At 38.8% G+C, this 22,150-nt stretch overlaps 1 protein-coding gene across 1 annotated transcript in view; it reads left to right on the top strand.

Annotated features, from left to right (window-relative positions):
• Positions 1 to 22,150, top strand: part of LOC136758465 (regulator of G-protein signaling 3) — a 217,529-nt gene that overhangs the window by 7,885 nt on the left and 187,494 nt on the right. The window contains exon 3 of the mRNA XM_066712845.1: positions 4,508 to 4,659. Coding sequence (XP_066568942.1) covers positions 4,508 to 4,659 — 152 coding nt within the window. The remainder of the gene's footprint in view (positions 1 to 4,507; positions 4,660 to 22,150) is intronic.

The following is a 22,150-nucleotide window of genomic DNA, read 5'->3' as shown; positions in this document are numbered from 1 at the left end:
GTTGAAGACTGGAAAAATGTTGCCTGGTCTGATGAGTCTCGATTTCTGTTGAGACAGATATGGGCCAACATTTCTAAAGAATGCTTTCAGCACCTTGTTGAATCAATGCCACGTAGAATTAAGGCAGTTCTGAAGGCGAAAGGGGGTCAAACACAGTATTAGTATGGTGTTCCTAATAATCTATTTGGGGGGTGTATATAATATGTATATCATCTATCCATACACGTCAAAGTATACCGTTAATCATGACTCCCTCCATAAAAAAAAGTGTGTATGTATATACACTCACCTAAAGGATTATTAGGAACACCATACTAATACTGTGTTTGACCCCCTTTCGCCTTCAGAACTGCCTTAATTCTACGTGGCATTGATTCAACAAGGTGCTGAAAGCATTCTTTAGAAATGTTGGCCCATATTGATAGGATAGCATCTTGCAGTTGATGGAGATTTGTGGGATGCACATCCAGGGCACGAAGCTCCCGTTCCACCACATCCCAAAGATGCTCTATTGGGTTGAGATCTGGTGACTGTGGGGGCCAGTTTAGTACAGTGAACTCATTGTCATGTTCAAGAAACCAATTTGAAATGATTCGACCTTTGTGACATGGTGCATTATCCTGCTGGAAGTAGCCATCAGAGGATGGGTACATGGTGGTCATAAAGGGATGGACATGGTCAGAAACAATGCTCAGGTAGGCCATGGCATTTAAACGATGCCCAATTGGCACTAAGGGGCCTAAAGTGTGCCAAGAAAACATCCCCCACACCATTACACCACCACCAGCAGCCTGCACAGTGGTAACAAGGCATGATGGATCCATGTTCTCATTCTGTTTACGCCAAATTCTGACTCTACCATCTGAATGTCTCAACAGAAATCGAGACTCATCAGACCAGGCAACATTTTTCCAGTCTTCAACTGTCCAATTTTGGTGAGCTTGTGCAAATCGTAGCCTCTTTTTCCTATTTGTAGTGGAGATGAGTGGTACCCGGTGGGGTCTTCTGCTGTTGTAGCCCATCCGCCTCAAGGTTGTACGTGCTGTGGCTTCACAAATGCTTTGCTGCATACCTCGGTTCTAACGAGTGGTTATTTCAGTCAAAGTTGCTCTTCTATCAGCTTGAATCAGTCGGCCCATTCTCCTCTGACCTCTAGCATCAACAAGGCATTTTCGCCCACAGGACTGCCGCATACTGGATGTTTTTCCCTTTTCACACCATTCTTTGTAAACCCTAGAAATGTTTGTGCGTGAAAATCCCAGTAACTGAGCAGATTGTGAAATACTCAGACCGGCCCGTCTGGCACCAACAACCATGCCAAGCTCAAAATTGCTTAAATCACCTTTCTTTCCCATTCAGACATTCAGTTTGGAGTTCAGGAGATTGTCTTGACCAGGACCACACCCCTAAATGCATTGAAGCAACTGCCATGTGATTGGTTGGTTAGATGATTGCATTAATGAGAAATTGAACAGGTGTTCCTAATAATCCTTTAGGTGAGTGTATGTGTGTGTGTATATGTATATATGTATGTGTGTATATACAGTGAGGGAAAAAAGTATTTGATCCCCTGCTTATTTTGTATGTTTGCCCACTGACAAAGAAATGATCAGTCTATAATTTTAATGGTAGGTGTATTTTAACAGTGAGAGACAGAATAACAACAAAAAAATCCAGAAAAACACATTTCAAAAAAGTTATACATTGATTTGCATGTTAATGAGGGAAATAAGTATTTGATCCCCTATCAATCGGCAAGATTTCTGGCTCCCAGGTGTCTTTTATACAGGTAACGAGCTGAGATTAGGAGCACTCTCTTAAAGGGAGTGCTCCTAATCTCAGCTCGTTACCTGTATAAGAGACACCTGTCCACAGAAGCAATCAATCAATCAGATTCCAAACTCTCCACCATGGCCAAGACCAAAGAGCTGTCCAAGGATGTCAGGGACAAGATTGTAGACCTACACAAGGCTGGAATGGGCTACAAGACCATCGCCAAGCAGCTTGGTGAGAAGGTGACAACAGTTGGTGCGATTATTCACAAATGGAAGAAACACAAAATAACTGTCAGTCTCCCTCGGTCTGGGGCTCCATGCAAGATCTCACCTTGTGGAGTTTCAATGATCATGAGTACGGTGAGGAATCAGCCCAGAACTACACGGGAGGATCTTGTTAATGATCTCAAGGCAGCTGGGACCATAGTCACCAAGAAAACAATTGGTAACACACTACGCCATGAAGGACTGAAATCCTGCAGCGCCCGCAAGGTCCCCCTGCTCAAGAAAGCACATGTACAGGCCCGTCTGAAGTTTGCCAGTGAACATCTGAATGATTCAGAGGAGAACTGGGTGAAAGTGTTGTGGTCAGATGAGACCAAAATCGAGCTCTTTGGCATCAACTCAACTCGCCGTGTTTGAAGGAGGAGGAATGACCCCAAGAACACCATCCCCACCATCAAACATGGAGGTGGAAACATTGTGCTTTGGGGGTGTTTTTCTGCTAAGGGGACAGGACAACTGCACCGCATCAAAGGGACGATGGATGGGGCCATGTACCGTCAAATCTTGGTTGAGAACCTCCTTCCCTCAGCCAGGGCATTGAAAATGGGTTGTGGATGGGTATTCCAGCATGACAATGACCCAAAACACACAGCCAAGGCAACAAAGGAGTGGCTCAAGAAGAAGCACATTAAGGTCCTGGAGTGGCCTAGCCAGTCTCCAGACCTTAATCCCATAGAAAATCTGTGGAGGGAGCTGAAGGTTCGAGTTGCCAAACGTCAGCCTCGAAACCTTAATGACTTGGAGAGGATCTGCAAGGAGCACTGGGACAAAATCCCTCCTGAGATGTGTGCAAACCTGGTGGCCAACTACAAGAAACGTCTGGCCTCTGTGATTGCCAACAAGGGTTTTGCCACCAAGTACTAAGTCAAAGGGGTCAAATACTTATTTCCCTCATTAACATGCAAATCAATTTATAACTTTTTTGAAATGCGTTTTTCTGGATTTTTTTGTTGTTATTCTGTCTCTCACTGTTAAAATACACCTACCATTAAAATTATAGACTGATCATTTCTTTGTCAGTGGGCAAACGTACAAAATCAGCAGGGGATCAAATACTTTTTTCCCTCACTGTGTGTATATATATATATATACACTCACCTAAAGGATTATTAGGAACACCTGTTCAATTTCTCATTAATGCAATTATCTAACCAACCAATCACATGACAGTTGCTTCAATGCATTTAGGGGTGTGGTCCTGGTCAAGACAATCTCCTGAACTCCAAACTGAATGTCTGAATGGGAAAGAAAGGTGATTTAAGCAATTTTGATCGTGGCATGGTTGTTGGTGCCAGACGGGCCGGTCTGAGTATTTCACAATCTGCTCAGTTACTGGGATTTTCACGCACAACCATTTCTAGGGTTTACAAAGAATGGTGTGAAAAGGGAAAAACACCCAGTATGCGGCAGTCCTGTGGGCGAAAATGCCTTGTTGATGCTAGAGGTCAGAGGAGAATGGGCCGACTGATTCAAGCTGATAGAAGAGCAACTTTGACTGAAATAACCACTCGTTACAACCGAGGTATGCAGCAAAGCATTTGTGAAGCCACAACACGTACAACCTTGAGGCGGATGGGCTACAACAGCAGAAGACCCCACCGGGTACCACTCATCTCCACTAAAAATAGGAAAAAGAGGCTACAATTTGCACAAGCTCACCAAAATTGGACAGTTGAAGACTGGAAAAATGTTGCCTGGTCTGATGAGTCTCGATTTCTGTTGAGACATTCAGATGGTAGAGTCAGAATTTGGCGTAAACAGAATGAGAACATGGATCCATCATGCCTTGTTACCACTGTGCAGGCTGGTGGTGGTGGTGTAATGGTGTGGGGGATGTTTTCTTGGCACACTTTAGGCCCCTTAGTGCCAATTGGGCATCGTTTAAATGCCACGGCCTACCTGAGCATTGTTTCTGACCATGTCCATCCCTTTATGACCACCATGTACCCATCCTCTGATGGCTACTTCCAGCATGTCACAAAGGTCGAATCATTTCAAATTGGTTTCTTGAACATGACAATGAGTTCACTGTACTAAACTGGCCCCCACAGTCACCAGATCTCAACCCAATAGAGCATCTTTGGGATGTGGTGGAACGGGAGCTTCGTGCCCTGGATGTGCATCCCACAAATCTCCATCAACTGCAAGATGCTATCCTATCAATATGGGCCAACATTTGTAAAGAATGCTTTCAGCACCTTGTTGAATCAATGCCACGTAGAATTAAGGCAGTTCTGAAGGCGAAAGGGGGTCAAACACAGTATTAGTATGGTGTTCCTAATAATCCTTTAGGTGAGTGTATATATATATATATATATATAATGTATATAATGTATATAATGTATAGATCCTTGTGAGGAACAAGAACAAGCGGTTTCCTGCTGCCACAGGGTTCGAGTGCTGGGCTGTGGGGTTGCAGGGCTCTGAGGCTTGTCTGTGTGTTTCAGGCACCGAGCTCGCAGGAGTGGTACTGCGCTGCTCCACAGCAGCCCTGCAGCCAGGGTGCAGGTGGCAGTCATCCGTACATCCTTGAGAAAGAGGAGCAACACCCTCCCAAAGAAGAAGAGGAAGATCCATCCTTCTGGCTTCAAAGGGAAAGGTGGGTCTGTGCATCTTCAATTGTTGCTGTTGTTGTGTATCAATTTCACACAAGTACATGTCAAAATTTCCATATTTTGTATTGCCTTTCTGCTTCACTTCCCATTGTTCACAGCAATCTGATGTCTCGCAACATGTCTTCCGAAACGCTTTGGCAATAAGTTTGGGACTAAACCTATACCTCTAGGTGAAATGATACACATACAGCGTCTGTAGCTATGCATAAATTAGAAGACAAGCATAACATCAAATACAAAGACACAAGAAACTGCTGTCAGAAAAATGAGTATTACCAAAACATCTGTATAGATTACAGCTTAGTGGCCACGTTTATTGGAACTGATTTTAAAGTAGTGGCTTTAATTCCTGCCCCCCCAAGTTTTAAGATTTCATTGGTATTCCTCACACAAGCCACAAATACATACTGCACTCTTACTGTCGTTTGCTGAAGATAACGTGCTATATATAGATATAGGTTAGTGGCCTGTTTGGGGTGCTGTGGGTTTACTACTGTCAGTCTCTTCTCTATATGCAATTATTTGGTCAGACTATATCTCTCCCTGCCTCCTGCTGTGTGCTTTCTCTGTCATTGTCTATTTGAAGAGAGACAAACACAGCAGGGAACAGTTTTTATAACCCTACTGTCCAGGTAATTGCATTTTTTCTACTTTGCCTTAATATAAGGAGATATTGGTAAAGTTTCAAATTATACAATGTTTCCAGTGCAGCATGGATCTCTTGACCCCTGCACTCGGTTTTATAGAGGTGGTCTTTCCAGGAATAGGGTCCAGGGCACTTTCCCCACACTTTTCATAAAAACAAAGACCTAGATCATAAAAATCCATACTTCCCACTTCTTCCCTTCCTTTCTGGTAATTCAAGTCATACTGAAGATGCTCTGTGTTTTGTCTAGTTTGTTAGATTTCATCTTATGGCTACCAATCCTAGACAAGAAAAAATGAGTTCATCTTCCCAAAAGGTTTACCACTGCAAACCAGATCCCAGAAATACCTCTGCCTGTATGGTCTTTCTCCAGGATGGTGGTTGTCATCAGCCTCAAAGAAGAACTTCATCTTCCCTGAGAAACTCTGCATGCTGTGGTTTCACTTTTAATGTGATGTCCTTGCATATTCATTCAACAAATGTCAGCTAGCTATATAACACTGTTACATGCTAGAATGCATCTTAATACAATTAATGGATTACACACACACACACAAAAAGCAGACTCAAAGTTCCTTAACATGTTTGTTAAATTAGTATAATGCTGCTGCTGTAATTACAGTTAGTAGTTTTTAAGTTCAACCTAGCCACCTGTTCACATTAGCTCACAATGTAAATTGACTATTTCCAAATGACACGCACAGTTTTGTCAGAGTCTAGATTGTGATGAAGGATGAGATTCAACATCCGCACCACGGACAATCAAATAGATTCTTTGAATATACCATGTCAAATAATGCTATAGGACTGTACTGAGAAGAGCTTCACCATTATGGACAGAACAGGTGGCCATTGACTTCCTCACCGTAACTTACGTCACTGCATTTCATTGGTGTACATCAAAAGTAGTTTTATGATCATTTTCTTTGATTTCACATAACTTTGCTCACCCAGCAAAGGTAATTTATATCCAAATGAAGTCCACCACCTGTATCCAAAGCAACAAGTAACAAAACGCTCCTATGCACTGTGCACTTTTAAGATATTTAACATATTTGATGCATCTACATGAATGCTTCCTTATGAAGCCAAGAAGCTTCATTAAGAGGGTGAATTGTATTCCTCAGTTAAATGGAGTTTATCGAAGTTAGTGTCTTGGCAGATGCAGATTCCTGCTCTTCTGGGCAAGATAAGTGAAGGTCAGTGTTTTCACAGATATAACATGACCTTGCAGTTTAGTACAAACTCAAAACCTCAAAACCTGCAGTTGACTGGAAGTTGAGTAGGCAGTTTGTTCTGTAGATCTATTTTGTGAAGAACCATGTTTGGCATTTTAAACTACAGGACGATCTTTTTTTTTTCCACTGTTTCATTCCAACTAATTGCTCAGACATTAAATTATTTAATAAGATGAATCCCTTCACTAAGATGGTTGCATGCTTTCAAAAAATGATTCAGTGGCAGTCTTTTTAACATTTAATAGTATTTGTACTTTGCCTGAGATAAAAACAAAAATTGGACCCCCCTGCTAATAAAAACACAAACTTGTACTGTTTGTTGTTTTGGTCTTGTCTGGTGCCTCTTTGTTCTAACTGCTATCAAGTAGGCCTACAGGTTTGCGTATGCTATTGGTAGGTCCAAAAAGTTATTTAATGTGGCACTGTTATACATCTTATGTTTTTCAGTATACTGAATCAGAATTAATTTGGTAGACTTTTAATGATCCTTGTAATAAATAAACAATGCTGTAAATGAATGCTTTTCCAGAAGGGGGCACCAAAATCTTTCTTTATACATTTTATAGTTGTTTTTCCCCATAAGGTAAAGTAAGTTTCTTCGTCTTCAGTTATTTCACATCATGGACTGAACCTTATGGTACACTAGCTGCAGATTAATGTTCTGTTGGAAGAAAAGTCAGTGATGAAATGGCATATTCTTCGCTATGAATGTGAATCTGTGAAACTCTCATTAACAATTCAAGCCTTCAGCAGTGTTTGTGTGCTGAATAGGTTCCCATTGTGCATCAAAGTAAATCCTTTTATTTTTCAAGATATGCCTTTAAATTTATTTAAAATCAACCTGTTTTAACCAGGTTATTTGATTTAATTGTATCCATTGTAAGAAATATCTTGAGTCCATTGAAAGTTTGCATGCCATGTTATCTGTAGAACATGCCAGGGGGTATTGCATGTTGTACCTTGTTAACAGTAGTTTGTTTAGTAATAGGATGTTAAACTGCCAAATGGTTTCCTATAAAACCTGGAAGAAAATGTTTCCTATAGTAACCCTGATTCAGAGGATTTAACTGGATGCAGTGGGAGACATTCTGTCCCAGAAAAGCTGTATGTGTTTGAAACCCCTGGATGCCTCAAAATGCACAGCCAGTTAGTCTGAACATATGTTTCTGAATAATGACAGTAGCCCCATCTTAAAACGCATGCTAATAGGGACTGCATCTGACCTTTTGACAGTGACTTGACAAGCACAAGGTCACCTTCTCATTTAATTACCACTTAAAAAAGATCCCAATTCCTTAATGCCTTTAATAGCTTTCTTTGATGGCTTGCATTTCTAATTGATCTTGGCTTGCAATGAAAATTTAAAATGCAATGGGAATTTTTAAAACTAATATCTGGCGATGCACTCTTCCTCTAATTTAATTTAACGATGCCGAGTCGTGTCCCTAAATGCCAATTCATAATGCTTATTTTCACAATTCTAATGCATCTTAAGCATCCATATGGTAATTTGAAACAAGCAGCTGTTTGTGGACTAATGAGGAGAATGAACTCTGGTTACACATGTTAGTGGGTTCATCCACGATAAGATAATGCGATGAGACATAAGAGGAGAAACATTAAGCAGCACTATCTCGCAAGCGTTCAAGATGCAATGAGAGTAAGGACTCTGAAATTCAAATGTCATTTGGTTTTTATGTGACTTGAACCATACCATTACACACACACTGTTCACTGTACCTTTCTTGGTTTCTGTTTATTTCATATCTGAGCAACAATTTACCTACAATATGCACCCCTTTCACCCCAGTTAATATCCTATAGTTCCACGTGTCCCCTTCAAAGCAGATGATGTACTGTGCTGAAAGCAGTGTAAAAGAGTCAATGTGTCACTGTGGCTAAAATGTCGGCTGATGCACAGTGAAATCGTTGCGACTTCAAGTGTTTGAAAAACATGTTTGCAGTTCTGCCCTCCAAACCAATATAGTGGCTGTGGGAGAGAGAGGGAGAGATGAAGCGAACATGGCTGCAGGATAGCTGGCAGAGAAAGACTAGGGTTTTTTGTCCTTTATTAAAAAGTCACATTGGAGGGACCCTGTTCTTCCCAGTCACATGCAAGCCAACTGGTGGAAAGAACTGAAGTTAGGCAACTGCTGTACACTTGTTTAAATATATTTTTTTACTGTCTGTACTATTGTCTACTGTCTATTTATTAATCTGCATATGTGGTGTACTCTGAACATGTTTTCTGATTTGTTACTACCAGTTATTTTCTCTCTGTTGCACCCAATTTGTAATTTTTAACAATATTCAGCCCATACTGTTTTAGCTTCTACAATAAAGGCCTGGAGAAACCCCCGAGCAAATGTGTATCCCATCAAGCTTGTTCTTTGCCAGGTTGATGGCCTAATTTTGCTGCAATCTGGAATTGAAGCAGTGGACCGTATTGCTCTTCCAAGATAAATTGGCATTGTACACACAAACCTAATTTTGTGCACTTGCAAGCAGACAAGTACATTTTCAGTAAAAATGGGAGTGTTTATAATGAATAACTTTGTCAGTTGTCTACAGTCAGTCTTAATGTTTTCTTTTTTAAAATCGGTTTATGATTTTTGTACTTCATCTCCAGCTTCCACAGGGTGACGGAGAGCTGGTACCAAAATAAACTTGCAAAACGCAAACTAAAGCGATGTTTAACAAACATGCTCTTCCTAAGGAGATTGAAGTGAATGGCAGCAAGCTAAAGATCATGCATTATGTTTATTTGGATCAGTTCATATTACCAACTGAAACCCATATGTTGCATATTATTAACAGATTTAACAGAATGGCAGTCTTTCTTTGGAAGATGACGTGCGATTCAAAAAAAGAATGTCTTCATCTACTATGTTGGCTTCCTATATTAATGAATCGCTGTGAATCCTGGACCCTGAACATGAGAACGATATGAGATCTAAACATAACCCAAAGAGGCATTGGGGGGGATCTACGATCAAAATACTAAGAGATGTGGAACAATATATGTGATGCTGTTGTAATGGATGAGATTTCAGTGGCAATAAGCCAGATGTACAGTAAGGCAGGAAGATTGTGTCAAAGCTGGACATGTTTATATTTTACTATCCCAAGAGCTGGGATGATATTTGACCTCTTGAGTTTTGTGTGAGAATGGCATCTCTAGTAGGAAGTGGTCCAGGTGGTTTTACCATGTAATATAATGTCTTAAGATCTAGACCCATTAGCAATCTGAAACTCTTACAGGGGGGTTTGAATTCTATTACATTAATCAATTTATATTTTCTCATTGAGCATTTATTTGTAAAATGGCATGCTTGTGTTACAGTGGGGTAGTTCTGGGGTTAAGGGTTAGCCCCGCGTGGGAACACAGGAGGCGCCGTGATTGGAGGAGCCAGTCACGGGGCCAGAGGATTCCCGCGCGGAGGAGTGTTGGGGAGTGTCAGAGTGCTGACCGTGAGAGGGTAGCGTGTTCGAGAGACGGTCACTCCAGCCTGAAGATTGCCTGTGTTCTAAATTAAGTTCCTGTTCATGTTGAACCCTGCGTACTCTCCGTTATTCCTGCCATTAGTGGTGAACTCCCACAACAATGGTGAACAAAAAGCCTGTATCGTTACAATATATAATAACACAAACTCTGAACTATAAGGGAGTCTTTTTAATCTAGTTTACCCACATGTTAAGTTACTGTTGTGGTGTCTTTAGTATGTACAATTCGCTATTTCTGACACTTTTCCAGTATTAAATAAAATACAACTTAAAGTTAACATACATACGTCACCGTGCATACAGTTATGAGTAAGGTGCTTTTACTTTTAAAAATCAATTTTGATTTTAAGTAAAATCAATATAAATATAAACATGATTTCTGTTTGAGATTTTGAAGTACAAAGGGATGTTTTATTTTGTAAAATGTATTACCTGAAAAAAAGTAGGATTTTAATTAAAATCTATACACTAGTACCTAATGTGACTTCATCGATAGTTATGCAAATGTCACCAAAGAAGCTTCAAACCTTCGTTCATTAATGTCTTTAACCTTTGAAGGTAAAAATGTACCGTTTCGGGGCAGCCCTAGTATCTTTAGTGGTAATAAGTACTAAGAAGCAACCTAAACCCTTGCTACCCTCTGTATCTTTAATTAGAACCTACCCAAAACCTGAATATATCCCTCAATCTGTAAGACATGATGTTAAGACTACTATTAGAGTTTTAAATTAGGTTTTACTAGCCCTAACAATACAGATCCCCAACACCAAAATTGTGAACTACTCCTGTCTTACACAGATTTAAGTGCATCAAAAATGACATTGCCAGGAACTTAAAGAACTGGGGAAGGTAAATAAATATACTCTTAGTGGAACAACAAAAATAGTAATCAATTTTATTTTATTTAGTATAGCACCATTTGCATTTGCCATTTGCCACATAGTGCTTTACAGACTGAAAACAAACAACATAATATATACATAATAAAATAAACCAAAATAAAAGTAAGCATTTTGCTGTATAGCCTAGTATGTACAATGTACACAGTGTTACATTATTTTACATGATGAATGAGGGAGGTAATCCAATATTTTGACTTTCATTAACAAAGTTAACAAAGAAAAAGCATTGACACCAGTGAAACCTATTGGTATGAATGGAACGGAATTCTTTAATTGGCACACACATTGAGATGAGCTGTATAAACTCTGAATGCACCCTGTCATTTCCAGTTGAAACCCCTTTGGCGACTGTAGTTGCATGCTATTTTGGCATGTCTCCTGCTCCTCATAAGACCTCACGCAAAAATGCTGGTGTAGGAAATTGCTCGCAGGCTTTGAAAGATTAATATCCAGATGCTCTCGCACCTTCAGTCGAGTCCTCTAAGAGTAGGTGGTACAGAACAGCTTGCTGTATGTCTTTGTGATCTCAGAATTTAAAATATGCTGCATAAGTTAAATATTCATAGCCCAAAGGTAAAGTGAGTAGGGTCATACGGTTGTCCTATAAAAGTCAATGATGAATCATGTCACTGTTTATCTACTTATTAATGGCATACATTTCAGAAGGAATTTACATCTCCGTTATCATACAATTCAGATTTTGGTTTATTGTCACCCAATTCCAAAATATGGAGGTTTGCATCTATAGATCCCGTGCTTTGTGAATGAGTTAAATGATCACAAGTTTAAGAAAAACACTTAATATGAAAAAGATGACTGTTCTCAGTGTAAGCCTGTGCTTGGCACAGTATTTTGATCATGTAGTGTATGTTAAGCATTTATTGCTCAGCTACTGTTAACACAACACAACTCCAGTGTCGCATCTAGTCAGGATTCCTCTATTAAGCATGCCGGTGGTTGTGTGATTCAAAATAATTTGTTTCAATATAGAATACTAAATAAAAATCATTGGCGTGCACACTTTCCTATTTTTCACCTGGAAAAATTGAAGCCTGTCTAATTTCTGTATGAATTTAACGCATTAATTACTAATTTAAGCCACATTTTTAGAAATGTAATATTTACTGTAGAGGATGAAAAAGAATGGGTAGTATAGAAAAATGAGCTATAAACTATGCATGCTATCTAATGCAATGTGTCATCATTGCCCCAAGAAATGCAGTTTCATAAAACATTTAGCATTACTTGTTTGGTCCAGAGAAATTTCAGCATTTTTGCTTCCTAAAACCACAACTAGGCTTTAGTAGCAGAGTGCGGAGAAATGTTTATTCATAACACTACTAAAAATAAAACTTCAGTTTCCAACTTTATCTCAGACCAGATCTTCTTATTGGCTTAGTTTTGATTAATTCTGTCTAATTGGCAATGAAATAGTGAATGTTGTGTTTTGTTTTTTTGCTTTAATTAATTGCTGAAATGGAATTTTTGTTTTTGACTTGTGGCATTAAAGGGCAGCTTTCTGCCTTTTGTAAGTTTGTACGTGTGCAAATATATTTGATTTTTTTGTATGTGAAGCTTTGATATTCGAACTCCATATATTCCCTTTCTTCTTTCTTGCAGTGATGTTAAATAAAATAAATGACAGACAGTGATTTCGATATTAAAAAGGACTCCCTTTGAGCAGGTTTGTGCATTTCCTAGACTAGAGGCTCATGTCCTCTGCTTGTCAATGACTGAACATCTGCTATAGGCTGTAAGGTTGGGAGGGTAAGGTCAGTGACTGATCGTATTAAGGTAGATTTAGACGAGTATTTGATCGTCATTACACAGCTAGGATATTCCTTGGTGAGTGATGAAGTTAACATGTAAATGATTTAGATTTATCATCATTCTCCACCTATACAGTTGCAGAGTTGTTATTTTCAAAGCACTCGTCCGTACTGTAACTGAAGTGTCAATTGATAGTTACACCTTGACAAACACCTAATATGCCAATTTCCCCAACTTGTTTTTAGTCTTTGTCTTGAAGATGTGCGTTTTGATTGTGATCATGGGGAGATGCATTTTTAATGATGCATCCCTTCAGGTACAACTCCATTACAGCTTAGTTGTCATTTTTCAAATTGAGACTAGGTAGACAAATGGGGGGCATTGTCAGGGGGACATTTAGTGCAGGGGAAATATGTCTAAAATCTCCTGTCTTTACTCTGGCCACTCAAAGGTATTCCATTTTCCAACTGTACCATTCATTGCTTGTAGGTCTGCAACACATTATTCATCCATGCAGATCTCGCCATCTCGCTAGTCAGCTCTTGCAATGCTTTCTATGTATTTGGCGACCCTTTCACCTTTTTAGAAGAGTAGGATTGAAACCAGAATCTATTTCCCTGAGAGGCTGAAGAAAGTACACACAGGATTAGATACAAGCCCAGGGTAAAGCTCCAGTAATATTTTTAGGATTTCAAAATATATATGAACAAAAAAATAAACTACTGTTTGTGTATACATAGTGTTGCACGCAACTACAATCACTACTGTTAATTGACAGTCACTTTAAAGTCCTAACTGATTGCGTAGATCTTGAAGAGGAGAGGATGGATTCATGACCCTACGGCAGTGTATAGATCTGCGAGGGACTGCTGGCGACGTTGTGTTCCCGCTCTCGACTAATCTGTAACCTATAAAGCTCAGAGTCTAGGTGCAAACAGACATTCAGGAAGTTTGTTTTTCAAGTTCTTCAAGTGTTTGTGTATTAGCAACAGTGATTTGACACAGTGTAACTGGAAAAGCTGAAATGGAGTTCTGTGAGGCTGGAAGGAGAGAAACTGGTGGTGTGTTCTCTGGCTTCTCATTGCAAAATAGTTTATTATAGATGTTATGGTTTAACTTTTTCCTTTCATGGCACAATTCTGTGATTCTTTGGATTTTGATTGAGATCCTAAGTGAGATGGGGGCATGTGTTTTTAATAGTACTTCTAAGAGGTAATTTGGTTTGCTAAAATAATATACTGAAATAATGGGAGTGTTTTCTTCCCTTAGGTACAGCCTAAATGGGTGGATTTGCATATTAAATATGCACAAAAAAGAAGGAAACAGGAGCTGTACATTTAAAACCAATGGTGCTCATCAAATATAACCTTGTATAAAATATGGTGCTTTAACTGCCAAATACATTACCGGTATTAAACATTTGATATGTGTGAATGTCAACTGTAACATTGTCTAAATTGTACGCCTTGGAAACAGATTAGTGAAGAGTTGGTTATTATTAACAAGATGTTAAAGGCTAATAATGCTTTGATCTGCAAAGTAAAACGGTACAAGTAAAAGTTAAGTGACAAAACCTGATGGCCAATTAAGGGATGGATTAGTAACCAGTAATTGATGTTACACCATAAAAGGGAGAAATTAATAGCATTCCTTTCATGGTTTAAGACTGAATTTGCATATTAATTGAACAAGTAGATTTTAAGTTTCAAATGGATTGTAATTAGAAATAAGTGTCCAATGTCTAGGGGTTAAAAACTCATGATAACCTTCCCTTTGCCTGCCATTGCTGTTAGGTAATTAATATCTTACATTATATATTATACATGCTGCTCTGTTGGCATTTACTTCAAATCTGCTTTGGATCTTTGAAATATGAAATTTGTGTTGTTTATCTCGGCTTTAATATCCTCGGGAGTGTTTTATTTGCTTTGGGAGGTATGGGAGATGCAAACAAGATCACTTCCTGAAGACGTGTGGGAACAACTGTGACAGCTTTCAAAGTGTTTGATCTTTTGGATAGGCCAATGTGAGGATACAAATTAAAAAAAGTACAGGGAAAAAGGATTGGAGCATTGCAAGAGCTTTGGGCCTGTGTCATACGCTGGTGTCTGGAGCCCAGTGACTGTCAGCTTGTCAGACTCCAGACCAAGTTTTGAAGCTCACCAGCTGCTTGGATACCAATCCCTTGTTGTGTGAAATGGGCTAGACTGAGAGTGTTTGTGATTGGGAGAGACAATTGTCAGTGCGAGCAGGTGGAATCCCCCCCACCCCCCCTCCTCACTCCTTCTCGTTCAAACCAAACTCTCAGCCAATGGCAGGGCCCGCTGCTCTGTCCCCTATTCAAAGCAAAGGCGGTTAAGAATGCTTTGCCTCTGACTCCGGCTCACAGCCTGCAACAATCCGGCATGAGGCTTTGTAACGGCTACTTGAGTTACTGAAAAGGATCCCCATTGCTGAGCGCTCAAGTTTCTCCTCTCCTGTCGTTGGGAGCAACAAGCATGGATTGTCCCGGTGTGCACAGAGTGTCCCTGTGCAACAGGCTCCCTGACTCTGTGGAATCATCCTTCCTCTTGCGCACTTTTGGTGAGTGTCTTGCACTTTGCTGTGGCTGCTTCTGTGAGGAGAGTTGTCACTTTTTATCAAGTCCTGTGTGGAGTGAATGTATTTTAATAGGAGGGTATATCCAGCAGGGTCTCCAAAGGAATCTGATCTAAACAAAAACATGCTCACAGATTGAGCTGTCTCTTAGGATGAATCACTTTTGTATAAGCAGAATAATCTATGCTGACCTGAGAGCGTTGCTTATGATTCCCTGGGGGGAAGCAGTGTTATTCCAAGAGGGAGAGTTTGTTTTCATGTGGTTTTGTCTGTTGCAGTTTTGACAGCAACAGCTCAACCTAGAAGCCTAAAGGGAATTTATAGCACACTTGATGACCGCAAAAAGTACAGTATTGTACTTCTGGTCAAGATCATAAAATGCATTATTACATTTTTTGTAATAGTTTTGTTCAAAATGTTATGAAATCCTTATAGTATGTTTAATACTTGATGCGCTGAGTATTGTGGTGTTTTTGGTCCCTGTTGGAAAGCTGACCCCATGATAGCAGGACTCTGGGATATTTCCTCAATGACTTCAGATTTAATAGGTCAGAAAAGAACTGAGATTCAAATCTTGCAGTATAATACTTTCTGTGAAACTGGTTAGTATTTGCATAAGCTTATAATGGCTCTCAGTCATAACCGGAGATGCAGCGAAACATTTCAAAGAGTGGACCAGAATTTTTCATTTTTTTTTAATTTTAGTTATAAATACTCAATGAAGCACTTTTTTCAATTTTTCTCAATCACTAATTAGATCGCTAATCACTAATTAATGATCTTCTCTGTTCTGTTAAAGTGCTAAATTATTAATTTTTCATATGTGAGGGAAAGGAAAACAGACACGAGTCAGTAAATCAGTAGGGCTTCAGAGAAAATTCTAATAAATCTTTTAGTATTTGTCTGCCTTTGGGAATTTCTCATTAAACACAAGTAGGGAACATGGTGAATTAATCTATAATAGTAAACAAGTTGTAGGCAAAGACTTTGAGGTAATAGACTATTGAAAATTATTTTTTTTAAGAGTAGAAAGCAATTTTAAGAAAACATTTGTAGTAGCTAAACTAGGTATAAACAGTCTGGGAGAGCTTTCATATTTTGAAAGTTTGATTAAAATTAAAGTTCTATAGAGCTTCTGTTATCCTTCCATACTGGAAGCACACTTTCCTGAATTGGCGTTATAAACCTTGTTTGAAATTTGCGCTTTTTCCCTGGGAGTGGCTGAATGCAGAATGAGTTGTGTACAAGATAAGGTACTTAATAACCATTAACCTGGAAATGCACTCCCCGATATAATATGACTTAATCATGAAAAGATAATGAACAATCTTTCATATTCACTGGCAGTATTTAAATGCTGAGTAAATGGAGACCTTTTATTATATAGCCAATTACATAGATTTGTATTTATAGGGATGTAGGCCCAATCTTGGCCATAACGCCTAGACCTTTGACAACTTTTGCATTAGCACAGTTTCCAGTGCAGTTGCATGTTTCAGTTCACTCCCTACGTGTTCTTTGGAATTGAATTAAGCACTTTTGTTTAGACATTAATTTTGTGACTTTTTCCTCTCTGAAACAGTTAAACCTTTTTTATTTTTATTTAACCTTTAGTTAACCAGGAAAAGAAAACTCACTGAGATTAAAAATCTGTTTTACAGGAGTGTCCTGGCCAAGACGGGCATCAGCAAACAAAAACTAATTTTAAAACACACAACACAACATAGGGATATCAAAATACAGCAACCATACCATCCAGCACCATTAAATAACCAAAGAAATACAACTACAATTAAGAAAAGAAGCACAGTTTTAAAAACACTGACAACTAGATGGGCCCTCCTCCAATAATTTCAATTTAGCTTTAAACACACCCAGTGCTACAAGCTCCTGCATTTTTAGGTCAGATTGAATACCTTTCCATGCAGTAGGAGCAGCAACCCTAAAAGCTTTTCTTGCAGCTTTGTTTGACATGGTGTACTTTCTCTGCTTCTGGTGGATGTTGGGAAAATGACATCATTGCTAGAACTACGTTGTTGTTCAAAATGTCACATGATGAAAATCTTGAAACACTTGCATTCTACTGAATATTGATCAAGAAATCGTTTCCAAAATGTTAGGTCTGAATTAAATCGAACCTTTGGCCTACCTGACATTTCTAAATTCAAATGTACAACATATAGTCTGTCAGAGGCATCTTGTTTTTACAAAGTGCAAACCTGACATCAAGAGCTAGTACTGGGTATTTTTTTTTGTTGTAATTGGCAGTGTTCACGTTTTGTTTTAATGCAGAATATTGAAATAAACCATACAAAAAAACTTCAAGTGTAATTGGAGATGAATCCTTGTATAAATTGATTAGATGTCATGGCTACAGCCCAGCACTTTACACCAGTCTAAGCACTTCCACTTTCCCCCACTAGATATCACTTGTCTCACAAGTATAATGAATAATAATCACCCTTCCTTATCAGTCACTTCTCCCAGCTCCCTTCAATCAATCAATCAACATTCCTGAAACCCTTGTGCACTTCTGTGATCACCCCCTGCTCCCATTCTCCCTGCACCTCTCATCTTGTTTCTCTGCTCCACATATAAACCCTTCGCTCTTTCTCAGTCACTGCAAATGTTTTGTCAGTTTAAACTACAATTCTAAGCATTCTCTGTGAGCCTTGTATAACCCTTGAATCCTCGACCCCTTGCTTTACCTCTTAACCATGACTTTGAACCCTCCCTGATTGCCTGTTTGCCTGATCACCCAACCCTTTCCAGTGACCACGACCACGTCTTTTCCCTACCCTTGTTTGCCCTATCCTGCCGGTATATGACCCCTGCCTGTCTTGACCATCCCACCAGAACCACAACTGGGTTCCCCATGTTCCCTTGCCCACGGTACGTTACATTAGACTTCTTGGACTAAACTTTATCTGTGGTAATTTGAAGTTATGAAAAGCATATGGCTAAGCAATTAATTTATGTTGCAGGATATAGCATAAAGGAATAATGTTTTATTTGGGCATAGGCTATGTTCCTCTCTTTCTAACAAAATAAGACTTTGTACCAACCTGGAGTGAGCTTGCATCTCTGAAGCGAACATCAGAACGCATCGTAAGCTCCAGTCTTTGTAGAACAGTCAATGTGAAGATATCATTGTGATGGACTGACCTATACAGTCACAAAGGAAACAGTTTATAGGTAGGGCCCCTGTGTTTTACACTACCAGCTTTCTTGGCTGCACTTGATGAGATTAGCAGTCAATACCATAAGGCCATTTCTGGGAAATGGTAAAGCGTGGGGGTGGGGGGTGGGGGAATGAAAGCTTCAATTCTCTCTACATGTAATCTAGAGAAAACATGGATTTTGAATGAGTCTATTTCAAATGCCAAGTCTACTAAATCAGGAAAACAATGTATTAATGTATGAGGATTTTACTTTTTCATTGTTTATAACATGCAGGGTATGGCATTAGGATATTGAAATAAAACCCCCAGTGAAGATCAATGCCTTGGGGCATGTATGTTGTGAATCAGCTTGACCACTAATATGTGTTTTGGAAATCAGTGACAAATTGTGACAAATGGTTCAGTACAGTGTAAATGGAGGAGGATTTTTCCTGGCTATATTATGCGACTCTTTTTTGTCACTGTCATTTTCTATGTGTATCTTTCAATTCTATAAAACAAAAAAAAGTCATGTTTTTGCTTGGGAGAGTCCTTATTATATCACAAGTGATATGTCAAAGCCGAGAGGAGAGCACGGATTTTACGGTTGGGGTCCCTGTGAAATGAGTCGCTTCTCCAGAAGTAATTATTGTATGGTTGCTATTTTCTGCGTTCTGTGAGCAAAGTCATCAACAAATGACTCGATGCAGGGTCACAGATAAGCCTGTAAGGGAAGAACATGCATGCTCAGTTGAATAGACACCAGGAATTGAACTTGAAACTTTGGAGGAGTGGTAATGTGTTGATACATAAAAGCTTGCACACCAGGATGAGGAAGGTTATCAGCACTCAAGAGATTAAACAATAACAGTGACAGACAAGGAGCTGTTAGCAGCCAAGGACAACCGGGCAGACAGCGCCGAGATTACACCAGGAGTTTTGTCACTGAAGATCCAACAATGGAAGTTAGAGATGAGGAAGGAACATTGAAATACCCCCCAATCAACAAAAGTAAATTAAATATAATTATGAAGAAAAGCCCTCTCTTATTATGAATCCACCTAAGCCTAAATTTGTTGAAAATTGTGTGTTACACAAGATATTTGTGGACCGTAGTGCTGAATATTTCTTCAAATACAATCATGAGTATGTCTATACTCACTTAGACACTGGATTATTTAGATATTCATAGCTGCTATTTAAATCTTGTTAACTCAGTTCCCTAATTCTACTAGTGTTTTTCAGTGGAGTAATTCGAGGGGGGTGGGTAGGGTGCTTAGCTTATATTTGGCTTCTGGAAGTTGAAAGATGTTTGGCTTGTTCGCACTCCAGGTGTGGTTTAAACTGAGGACAAATCTGAAACATTAGCACTCGGGCTGGTAATGAGAGTACTGCATAAAGAGACTGGTTACAATTACATCCTCCAGGGAGGCTACAGTTTTCCTTACAAACTCGACTGTCATTGCTGTGTAATTTATCACTGAGTTTATTACCTCGAACAGGAGTCTCCACTTTGTACACTTGTTTTAGAAACATTTTTTCTTTTTACACCTGACTTTTGACCTTGCATGTATACATTCAGTTTTTATAGCAGTAGGTTTTAGTGGTGGGCCTGCAGGTTTTCTTAGGTTAAGCATGAATAAAACTTAAGTGTGGATGAATATGCCACACATTTATCTTTATAAAATACCACAGAAAATTTGTTGCAGTTTAGCCCCCGCCCTCCTTTTTTTTTTTCCATCATTACGTCTTGTATTTTTAAACATGCACAAGCATATTCCTTGATCGCATTGACACAATTTTTCTTTTTTATGTAGTCCACATAAGATGTATAAAACCATGTTGTGGAGCTGACATTTGTAAATACAGCTAGAACAAATGTGTAAATTAAATACAGTTTATTGACTTTTGCAGTTTTCAGAGTCCTTGGATATCTGCAACAATGCTTGAAGATAACCTTTATTTTCTCAATTGTATCAGCTGCATTATTGTGGTGACCTCAGCCTAACCTGAAGCATTTATTTGCAGTTGACTTAGATTCAAATTGACATATTTAATTCCCAGTTGGGGACTTATTGCTAAATAACCCAAAGGTTTTACGTTGTTTTTCTCTTATGTCTGCCTAGGAGTTTTTCAAAATTTGCATTTTAGCAATTGCGTTGTTGGTTATTGCTGAGGAGAGCATATTTCAACTCGACAGCATTTCCCATGAGACTTCCTGTGAATGACAGTGAGTTTTTAGTCATCATGAGTGCTGTGTTGGCACCTGGATTTTAAAATAAATGAATACATAAAAATCTAGTGGTTTATTGGTACCATGTTGTGCCATCCATAGTAACAACCAAGAAAAAGGATGGGTGGAGACTAAATAAATTGAGCATGTATAAGCAGAAAATAGAGCTAAATTATTCTGGGAAACTTTAGGGATAATGAGTTAAGGGTTTATATATAAATTACTTGTAACTGCTGTACTGAGTATCAGAAACTTGTGATTTTTTTCACCGTCTCTTGGGCATATGCTGAAATGATGGAAAGATTTAATTTCACAGAGTATACAGCATTACTGACTGTGGGAGCCAAATGGATTATTTATTAAAACACAATTACTGAAAGTGTTATTTTGACAGCAAGGAATCTTGCAGATTTCTTCATCTGTTAGTATCAAGTTTGCAATTGACAAAGAAAAAATGAAAAAAGAATGTTGAAAGAACTGTGAAACAAATAGGTTCTCCAGGTGCTTTCTAGATTGGAATGTGTACATTATTCTTGTGAAAGGATAGCTGTATTATTTCAAACAAATTCCAAAGTCGTGATTTACAGGTTTTGTCCAGGCCTGACAACAGTAATGTTGGTCAGTGTTGGGAACCATTTGAATTGTAAAGATTTTATAAAGGAAATTGTATTTCCTATACTTGAACAATGATTGAACCCCTTATTTTTTTTCTACGTTAATAGGTATTTTCAGACCCTGTTTATATATTAAAGTTTAGTGAATGGAGACCTATATTTTAGCTTGGTATGTATCAAGAATACCGTTTTGAGTACATGCTGGTTTCCTCCCAAGAGAAGTGTCAAGTCTTAAGAAGTTAGTCTGTACCCCTGCAGACAACGGTCTCTCTGTAAGGATTTGCAGAGCTAGGATTTAGGCCTACCTGCAGCAGAAGCGGAAATAGCATGGGGGTGTCTGCTCTCCATGGCGGCAAAAAGCTGTCTTCGGATCCCCCTTGTCCACCACTGTGTCAACCATTTAAACAACATCCATCTCAATAAATAAAATAAAATTGACCACAGTTGAAGGAAAATATTTTTGTGAAATCTACAGGTGAACATTGACAAAAACAACATAAACATACAAATTTGCTTACTCGCTAAATGGTAAGAGTCGTCAACTAACTAAACTTTATAATTGTGATGTATATATGCACACAAAATATGCTTTTGTAGAATTATATACATCTACATTCTCTAATTCAAATTGTATATAAAACCAAGGAAAAGTATCAATGAATATGTAAATAAATTAGTGATATGATTAAATATTGAAGAAAATACAATATTCAAGTAATATACAACTTAAGTTTTGCTGATTTCTTCATATTTGTAAAAACACTGGAAGACCTGCTGCTTTAATTTCAAGAGGTAAGCGAGAAAACTGG

The sequence above is a fragment of the Amia ocellicauda genome, chromosome 9, assembly GCF_036373705.1.
Source record: "Amia ocellicauda isolate fAmiCal2 chromosome 9, fAmiCal2.hap1, whole genome shotgun sequence".
NCBI classification, from domain to species: domain Eukaryota; kingdom Metazoa; phylum Chordata; class Actinopteri; order Amiiformes; family Amiidae; genus Amia; species Amia ocellicauda.
Note: the sequence above shows the minus strand (reverse complement) of the source record. Positions and strands in the feature narration are given on the sequence as shown.